Source organism: Thunnus thynnus, chromosome 20, assembly GCF_963924715.1.
Source record: "Thunnus thynnus chromosome 20, fThuThy2.1, whole genome shotgun sequence".
Classification (NCBI taxonomy): domain Eukaryota; kingdom Metazoa; phylum Chordata; class Actinopteri; order Scombriformes; family Scombridae; genus Thunnus; species Thunnus thynnus.
This window is the reverse complement of record NC_089536.1, coordinates 16,854,716-16,864,543: the sequence shown is the minus strand read 5'-3', so window position 1 is coordinate 16,864,543 and position 9,828 is coordinate 16,854,716. Positions and strand designations below refer to the sequence as shown.

The 9,828-nt window shown below is 41.4% G+C and overlaps 2 protein-coding genes across 8 annotated transcripts; one reads left to right on the top strand and one right to left on the bottom strand.

Moving 5' to 3' along the window:
* Positions 1–91: 91 nt before the first annotated feature.
* Positions 92–3,794, top strand: LOC137172351 (probable crossover junction endonuclease EME2). Of its 7 annotated transcripts, XM_067576739.1 has the most exons (9): positions 92–445; positions 532–765; positions 1,425–1,546; positions 1,724–1,831; positions 1,975–2,099; positions 2,222–2,300; positions 2,588–2,703; positions 2,890–3,124; positions 3,309–3,794. In XM_067576739.1, the coding sequence occupies exons 1-9, from the start codon at positions 394–396 to the stop codon at positions 3,462–3,464; spliced, it is 1,227 nt and encodes a 408-aa protein (XP_067432840.1). In that variant the 5' UTR covers positions 92–393; the 3' UTR covers positions 3,465–3,794. The 7 variants fall into 7 exon arrangements, with proteins under 7 accessions (XP_067432840.1, XP_067432838.1, XP_067432836.1 ...); XM_067576737.1 differs by having other exon boundaries at positions 96–765; positions 1,739–1,831; XM_067576735.1 differs by having other exon boundaries at positions 96–765.
* A 505-nt stretch (positions 3,795–4,299) lies between these two features.
* Positions 4,300–9,625, bottom strand: spsb3b (splA/ryanodine receptor domain and SOCS box containing 3b). Its single transcript, XM_067576742.1, has 7 exons — positions 9,520–9,625; positions 7,286–7,421; positions 6,441–6,621; positions 5,599–5,786; positions 5,293–5,395; positions 5,074–5,199; positions 4,300–4,972 (listed from the first exon to the last, which is right to left on the bottom strand). The coding sequence occupies exons 1-7, from the start codon at positions 9,558–9,560 to the stop codon at positions 4,446–4,448; spliced, it is 1,302 nt and encodes a 433-aa protein (XP_067432843.1). The 5' UTR covers positions 9,561–9,625; the 3' UTR covers positions 4,300–4,445.
* Between the last annotated feature and the right edge of the window lie 203 nt (positions 9,626–9,828).

Sequence of the window (9,828 nt, the reverse complement as noted above, 5' to 3'; positions counted from 1 at the left end):
ACCAAGCCTCACTCTGATAAAAACAACTGCATTGGTTACCTTAATATTTACACATTCACGTTTTCATTATAAAAAAAATACTAGCCTATAAAAGTCTTAAATGTGCTTCTAACATAAGGCAAAATCTTAACCTAGCCTATAGAATTATTTAAAAGGCCATTTTATGTAGCGCGTTTTGATGATTTGTCCCTCAGCACGCACCGTCGTTCTGATACAAACATTGCTCCTCCACTCTGAATCTTTTAGAGCAGCATATGCTCTATAAACCATGACTTGTGGCAGTTTTGGAGGTTTTAACAGGTGAAATGTCTGCGTTACGCAGAGCCAAGACATGGGAAATATCAGAATCTGAGAACGACAGCGACGCTGAGACAAAACCCGGTTTAAAACTGGATGAGAGCAGTCAAACAATACCTGTCAGCACAGACTCAACAGAGGATAAAAGGTCAGACTGCAAACACGAAAACCTCCAACCGTCAGAAACGAAGAGCGAGTCTAATCAATCGTCTACTTTGTGTCCTCCGCGGCCAGATGGATGCGGCACACCGAGTCCTGCAAGAAAACGCCGCTCCAAAGAGGAGATGGATGCGGACAGACAGAAAGCCAGGGAGAGGAAGGAGGCCAGAGAGAGGCAGAGAGCTGCCAGAGCCCAGGAGAAGGAGGAGAGGAGACAGGAGCAGCAGAAGAGGAGAGAAGCTGCGGAGCACCTCAAGAGTCTGAGGCCGGAGAACTGTCTCAAGCGTCTCACGGTCTGCATAGATCCAGGTACACAGGTCACCATGCTGCCCTCAGCTGTGGGAAATGTGCAGTGTTGTTGACTACAAAGGGATCGTCTATAAGAAGTTGATAATAGAAAATACACATCGCAAAATATTAGCATATTGTGTATGTGGTGCCATATCAGTTCTTATCAACAACAAAAAATATACAGTTGTGAAGAAAGTCAGGTTTTTCTGTGTACATTGGGGGGAAAAACATGTCATTATCAGGTTTTTGTGTTGTTATCCTAATAGAATATAGTTGATTTTACTTAATAATAGGTTCGCTTTTAGTCAACTAGTTTTGGATGACATTTGTGAATATTACTTTGCTTAGTTTTTAAAAATTGGTACCAATGATGTAACAAAAACAAAAATTCGGAGATCCTAACAAGTCTATCTAAATACATACAACGTCTTTTGGCTAATAAATCAGTTAAATACTTGAGGCACCCACCAGCTAACTGAATTGCTTACCTGTGCTCATTTTGTTCTCCTGAACAAAAAGCACATTGGCATAACACTTTGTATTTACATTCTACATACTCCAAAGTCTAAGCCAACAAGGACCACTTGAAGGCATCATCTGTCCAACAAGGATGATGCAGTAGTGATGCATGTGCATAAGTTTGTCCATCTTACAAGCCAATGTGTGCTTTTCTCCAGCTCTTTTGCAACAGGAGGGCTCAGATTTCTTGTTGGACACCCTGGCTACCTTTGAGTGGAGGTTCAGCATTGAGAGCCAGCAGCTCCCTCACAGCATCACCTGGACCAGGGATTTACCTCAGGTTGGCACCTCACACTTCTCATAACCAACCTCTCCACAATGCTACAAATCCACTTGGATCTCTATTCTTGAATATTTGAGTTGAATGACCATTTTGGTTATGTTACATTTACATTCTTTCTAGATTTCTACTCACATATTCTTAATTTTTCCAATTTCTTCAATGTGATCATTACAGTTTTGTCTCCAGCAGGGAGATGACAGCAGGGGAACAGCGGAGGAGGAGCAGGTGTTGCTGGTGCTCAGTCTGACTGACTTCTTGGACATGGTGATCTCTGTGAAGAAAGTAAGCAGCCTTGTCAGTTATGCAGAATTAACATTGAAGGATTTGTTGTCAGGATTCAGGTCGGCTGCCTCTTTGCATGTGTTTAATAGCACATATGCTGCACTTCATGTCCTCATCCAGACTGTGTCTTGTTGCCACTACAGATGCTAGACAGTGAAGGGGAGGAGACAGGGGTGGATTCTTTCCTCCATCCTCTTTTGGAGTGCCTCAACCGTGATGCCAAGAAGGTGGTCACTCTCTTAGTGACAGACTGTCAACCAGATTACAGGTTAGTGTGTTTATCAGTCATTGTGGCCTATAGATGGAGAGATAACTAACTAACTTTAAGAATCTCTGATGGGATCCAACAAGTAAACATTCTGACTGACTCATTGGTTTAATGACCAACAGGACCGGTGCTTGTGGTGTGCATCTGCTAGATTATAGACTGCAATCCAAACTGGGAATGAATAATCTGGACATCGAAGAGGTCAGTTTACTTTGTATCTCTTTCCTATGTAGGCTTCACAGAGAGAATGAACTGTTAATACATGTTCTTTTTTGTGTTGCCACTCAGACAGTTGATGGCTACCAATGCATCTGTATCCTCAGGACACATTTTATAGTTAAAGTCTCTTAAAGTTCTGTAGGCATCTAAATGCTCCTCATGGTACATGAACTGAGCCTCAAGTTGTATCTATTGAAATCAAATTTTAAAAGATAATCATTCTTAGACCTGATATTTTGTTTTTTGCTACTGTCTCTATTTTCCCAAAGGTTCTTGTGTACCTACAGCTCTGCAAAAATGTCTCCCTGGTCTTCCTGGATGGCTGGGAGGAGGTCACTAACCATGTGTGTGCTATCACCAAGGCCTTGTCAAAACGCCCTTTCAAGTATGCATTGACTCCAGTTGTTAAAACAAGAAAAGAAACTTTCCCTCTAAGCATTTACACTCAATTATTCCTTCACGCCTTCACATTTGCTCACTAACTAAAAATCAAGTAGTTGTGGAAATGCGATGATACCCAAATTAGTAATCTTTTTCCTCAGTGATAAAGCGTCCTTTTATGTTCTTGCAGACTACTGACAGAGCGGGCGGAGTTGCCCTTTTGTGTGGACGGTTCTTGGGCCAGCGGAGTTCGGGTAGAGAGGGACGGCTCGGGGCTGAACCAGGTCTGGAGCATGCAGATCCAACAGCTGAACAGAGTCAGTCCTGCTGTGGCCTCCACTGTGACTGCAGCCTACCCGTCACCTCAGCTGTTGCTGCAGGTACGCCTGAGCGCACTTCAGTATGATCCTGTAGAGCTGGTGCGGGTGTGATCCCCATTTTTTTCCCACTTTTTTTGCAGGTGAAATATCTAAAAATCATAATCTAAAAATGTCCTTTGCATATATGATACAATACAGTATTAACAAAGTGTTATACACAGGTTATTATTTATGTCCTGAGGGTACCTGCATTTTTAAAAAACATATCATTTCCTATGTTGTTTTCTAGGCATACCAGAGCTTGGGGTCAGAGGAGGACAGAAAGGGGCTGCTGGCTGGTCTCTTAGTGAAGAGCGGAGGTAAAGAGAGACGTATTGGACCGGAAATATCAGCCAGAGTTTACCGCTGCTTGACAGCCCAGAACCCCCAGCTGGTCCTGGACTAATTTGACACTTGAGAAGGAGATCAATGAATGTCAATGAGGATGAACCTGGTTTCTGATGATGCCTCATCATCACTTGGCTGCTAATATGTTAATGTTGATGTTTACAAGCTAAAAATATGCCTTAGATATCATGTTCACCTTCCACGAAAGCACTGTTAATACTCATCTGAAATTTGTTGGATTCAAAGAATAGAATATATTAATAGTATCTGATGTTCATTATTTTAATATAATGATCTGTTAATATGTATAATATGTATGTTTATTGTTAAATGGATCTCCATTAACTGTATGATATTTTTTGTTAATATAAAAATGAGCTGCAACAGATCTTTTCATTTTGTTTTATTTTATAGAATTGCCTGAGTAAGAAAGTTCATAAACAAACTGTAAATAGAAAAAACACAGATGAGTAGTAAATCCTGTGGTAAGCAAGAACACAACCGTTATATCGTTCAAGCCAAATGTGGATTATAAAACACATTTACAAAAAGCCATTTCCACAGTATCAAAAAGCAACTCCTTCCCCTCCTGTGGAGTCTCTCCCTGAGAACAACAACTGTACACTTTCACAATATTTCCACTGTGTGTGTTTTTTTTGTTTTGTTTTTGTTTGTTTTTTGGTCAGAGTCACTAGGTCTCCCAAAGACAGTGACATATTTTACAGTGGCAAATTTTAATAACAAAAAAAGAGAGCAATATATATGGCTCTTAGACCCATGATAGACATTGGCTAAAATGAGAATGAATATCTCAACTGCATTAAGAGTCTCACTCTCTACATAATCACTCCCCTCTCCTTGTTCTTTGACAAAATGCTAGATAAAAAAGAGGAGCAACAATCCACTCAAAACATTGATTAAGAAATATTGGCTAAAAGATGAGATTGTGCTTTTCTCCATAATTTCCAACAGGAGATATTGATGGCAATGGTAGAATAGCTGTGTGTCAAACACGTACTGATTCGATTTGTCTACACAGTCATGTCCAGCGGCATCTTTTGCACTGGTAATCTTCTGGCTCAGAGCTGCAGCTGTCGTAGTCACTGCTGGGAGGGGTTGGAGGGAAGTGGCAAGTGCAGGGTTGAGTTTGAGGTGACATTTGACAGGGGCATGTGTCAGGCAACGGACTGGAGCAGGGGCTCGGGGAGGCGCAGGCACTCAGGGTAGATATGGGGCTCGGGATGGGGCTGGGGCTCGAAGACAGGCTCATCTCCTCCTGGAAATCTTCAGGCAAGTCACTCTGCTGCTCTGGGGTTTCAGGACTGCTGCTGAGGGTGAAAACCCAGCCTAGCTGTGAGTGTAGGAGGGTGCGTAGGCCTGGGGGCAGCTCCAGGACACTGAGTATGTCTGGGTAGCAGGGCAACATTTGGCGGAGCTGGGCACAGCAAAGGTACTGCAGGGAGGTGGGTGTATAGCAGGCACGGATCACCTTCATACTGCTCTTGGCTGCTGTGGAGCACACCATGGGGTAGAACTTCTTGTTCTGCAGCCTAGTGGCAGCAACACCTGTTGAAGCCAAACAGACGACATGATAAAAACACAGCCTCATAACTAAAATGTTGTTTTATGTGACGTAAGACCTGCTTGAAGTACAGAGAAACACACACCTATGCAGTGCCGATTCTTATAGAAGGTCAGAGTACCATGCCAGGTGTCCAGGTGCATTCCTATGATGGAACCTTGACCAAACCGAGAGGAGAACTTCACTTTGTCCCCTTTGTTCTGGAGGAGACCTTTAAAAAGATATACATAAGAAACAAGGTTTTTCTTATCATGAATTACCAATTATCAGACCTATTTTGAACCCTGTATTCTGACCCTCTAACCTGTGTAGGAGAGCCCCCAACTGTCTTCATCGTGGCCCAGCAGGCTGCCAAAGCTATACTTGAACTTCTCCAGGTTCACCTCTGAAGTTCCAATCCCCACCATCTACACAAATGAAATAGTGGAAAACAGGTAAAAAGAAACATCAAAAGAGCACAATACTGTAGAGGTGAAGATCAATGGATGATATTTTGCAGTACTTCTCAACATCCGTCATTACTAACAGACGGTGAGACACTTTCAGATGTGTTTTAAGGCCACTGCTGGTATATAGTAGCTTCAACATTATTCAAGCGACTGCTACCAACCATGTCAGTTCCATAGACAGGAGAGGTCATCTTAACTTCCCAGAAGTGTTGGCCCTCTGCAAGCTCCTTGGTGCCGCGGATGGCAGCTGTGCCGCAGCTGTAGTCCGAGTGAAAGGTGACCTTCCTGTTGTCGCAGCTGAGGAAAGCTCCAGAGGACTTGCCGTGCTCATCCCATACCCAGTCAAAACCTGAGAACACACCGAACAGGAACCTGACTCAGACTTGATTAGTTGTAATTATCTGTGTCAAAGAGGTCACATTTTTTATCCTGTTTGTTTGTTACAAGGATATCTTCACCATACTTCAATTAGAACATGACCACTGTAGGTGAAATATGTTTTTGGTCCACCATGGCAACAAACCTCGTTAACAGTGTCATCAAAATTACACACAGACAAAGAACTAACTTGGACTAGTTCATAAAATTTTCATTAGTTTAGATTAGAAATTAAATTTCTTTTTGCCATATCTTTGAAACTAATATTGAAAAAGACATTTAATTTACTCTGGGTAAAGAAATCTGTTTAAATTTGAAGTGACAAATAAGTTATGTCTTTGCATGCAAATAGTTAAGTGTGTTTTATGTGTTAATTTCTGTGATCTGATTCACTGAATGTGAACGGGGACATTCCGGTTAGGGTAAGGGTTTGGGTTAGGGTTATGGTTATACACTAACAAAAGCTATTATTAGCTTTTGCCTATTATAGTGTGTGTGATATGCTTTCAAAATACTGTATTTACTGTATATAATCATGCCAGGCTTCAATACTACAGTAGTGCCAATATAGTGTACCCTACTGTGTTCATATTGTGTCCTACTGTATTCATCAGCTTCTCCTCACCCTGGTCCTCCTCCCCACAGAGGCAGTCACTGACGACACTGAAGCCCAAGCTGAGCTCCTCCTGTCGGTCACACTGGCAGAAAGACTCCCCTGTCACTGGAACAGTGCTGGACAACACAACCACCTCACCAACAGTCTGGGAACTCGCCAGGTAATCCACCTCAGACTCCAAGTCACTGATCTGGTTGACACAATCGGCACAAACAGCATCTTGTAAGTCTATAAATGTGGCCATGGTCCAGGGATGTTGGCTTGGAAGCAGGGAAAAGAATTAGATCCAGTAGAGGGAGAGCCTGAGGATTGTATTTAACGTTTTCTCAGTTCCTCTGATGACAGCTGTGATGTTTTTTTAGAGGCTAGAATGAGCAGCAGGTTGCCAAGCCTGAACAGTAAAATCACAATGTTGCACGCTGCAATCCAAAGAACCAAATGAGAGTATCATCACCCATATGACATGTTTGAAATACTCAAGGAGATTGCCTTTTCCCTAAAAGCTGTTCATGGCTCCTATTGGTGAGAGAGGTCATGTGTGACAGTAAGTAAATTTAGACTCCTTCCAAAAATACTAGGCCTCCTTTCCTTGCCTTTGGAGACCTGAGACATGTCATACACGTGGCCATTTCAGACAAGGGACAGTCCCAGTGGAAAACTACTGGTGCTCAGGTATAAATGTGATCTTTCATATGTGGTTGTTCTTTGCTTCGATTGCCTCACCTGCTCTGATGACAACAAGGCTGGATTTCATTTAGCAGAACATCCACTCTTCTACTCCACACTTCTTGTGTTCCCTTTTCAAATATAACACATTTCTTCTTTTGCTTTACCCCCACAAACCCAAATCTCACCTGTGTTGTTGTCTGGCTTTCCCATTCTTCCCTGTCCGATATCTGGATTACTGCCATGGCATCTGTCTCTTGCCGTGTTTCGCTCCAGGCCAAATGCCGAGCCCGGCCGTTCCTGCCCCTTCTCAGCATGGCAGCTCTGTGGACAGCAAACCCAACACCTTATGACCAGCTGGCATGCCTACAGTAGGCCATGTACCTTTTATTTATGTCAAGTAAGGTCTGTGTTGAACTCCTGGTTCACAGTTGAATAATTCTTTGATTTGTTTTCGGAGGTCAAACTTATTTCTGACACATACATATCTGATTACACATTTTCCAAATCTAGCACACTGTATTCAAGGAGGAGACAGAAATGACCTCCTTTGTCAGATTGAAGAGCGCTTTCTGGGAATTAGCAGCAAACTGATTTAGCTGAATATATAATTTAAACTTCAAAATGAGGTCTGAAACAAATTAATCACATATCTCAAAAAACAATTTTGAGAGCAAAACAAACAATGTGTTACAATGGTATTTATGAGTCAACCTAAGTTTTTTATTTCATTTCTGAATGAAATGAGTGTTATTTGGTTGTAGATTTTAGGGTGCAATCTTTTTTAAAACTAATTTCCTTGTATTTCCAACTTACTGTGAGGCCGCTTAGGAAACGTGTGAGCTATCTCACATTGTCACCACGTTTCTCAAATCTCTCACAAACTCGTTGGATGACAGAAATTAGGTCTTGGAAAATATATTAACAGGAAACTTAAACTAAATATAGCTGCGTTATTCTGTTAAAAATGTGTTTACTAACCTTTATCTTTCCTTATCAGCTTCTACTGTCAGTGGGAGTACCCTTTGTGTGCTTGCTTGCCTATTTCTATCTGTCCCATATCCCACAGTTGGCAGCAGGAGGTGTTTCCATGCATGTGTTTAACCTTTCAACCCAACCCTCTGCCTTGCCACTGTGGCAAGAGTTCTGCTGGCTTCATCAGCAGATAGACACAGATAAAGTCACTTGACGTAGTGACTACAGTGTGTACCAATCAAAAAATCTCAGATATGTGACATCTTTATGTTTACATTACTCATTTACAGCTGTCCTAATATTGACTGTGGCACCCTCCAACACAAGTATGGGTTTAATTTTATTTCTGTATGACCTAAGCTACCACTTCAAGAAACCTTTAGAGAGATTTTAGTATAAATTACAGTATAAAAGAATCAACACTGAAAACTGCATGTGCACTATCAAGACTGCCTTTAAAAGACTTAACAGTCAATGAAATTGATGCAGTTCCAATGACAAGAACATTTTTTTGAACTTTGACCTCCATCTGCTTTGTATTCTTACAGTATGTAATAACACGCTGATGTGTTCTTGGCTGGATATTTCTGGTAACCGTCCCTTTAGGCTTTTTGACTTGAACAACAGGTAGATCCAGATTTATTCATTCAAAGCACAACTAAGTATTATGTTTGCTTTTTTTAAAAAAAAGAAATATTATCTGTGTTGAGGTGTTTACTACTTTCACAGTCAGTAATCATTGTAATCGATTGCTTGGATTGCAGTGTTTTGTTTTTCTGAAGAGTGTCCCTGTTAACAATTAACCAGGTTTAAACTTGTAGAAGTAAAAAAAAGAAATGTGTAAGCTCAAGCAGAGTCTTTATTTCTTCAACACTTTACCTTAACCTGATAGCATGTCTCAGTTAATGCCACCTCTGAAATGCAGCAGCTGGTGAGTGCTTTGTAAGCAGGTGCAGGAGATAATTGCCAATAATTTAGATTAGTTAGTCTGGAGCCAGTCTCACTTTAATTGGGCCTTACCCTAAATACTGCAAATGCATCTTCTACCTCTGTCAGCCAATGTTCCCATGGTTGTGGTATGAATACAATTGCAATAGGACTGTGACAGCTAGATGATTGATGTTTGTTTCAGGTATTCAAATACTGAGAATCAAATCAAGGTCAATGTCAAACCCAGAGTTTCTATTCATATACACCAGAATCTCATGCTCTATTTTCTTGGTGATCCACTTCAGAAAACATGTTTGTACTACACAAGTAAGTGCAGTAAGACAATCTATAGTTCTCACTGTAAATCATTCCAGATATCAGCATCAGCTAAATGTTTATATCTCAGCAAATACTGTATGTATGTTAAGCAAATGTTTCACTACAGCTGATGTATTGCCCAGATTTCTCTGTATTGAGAAATACAGCAGGAACTATTTACAAGCAGTTATGCTCTTACCTTCCAGTCGTCTTCTTATACACGGTCTTGCAGTGGCTCATTTGAGTGCCAGTGTGTCTCTATATCCGACTGTGTGACAGGTGCAGTTTGCACTCTGTCCCACTTCACAGGAAGCTAGAAGTAAACATTACTTCTCCACGCCCTCAACTTGTGCTTATTGGATAAGACCTAGGTAGAGGAGGAGTTTCTGCTAATTTACTTAGCTACCAGCAGGGTAACAATGTATGGGATAATAACTGTGGCCTTTGTGCATGTGATGTGGAGACATAATGTGTTGTCTGCTGTCTTGATAAGACAAGGAGGGGAATG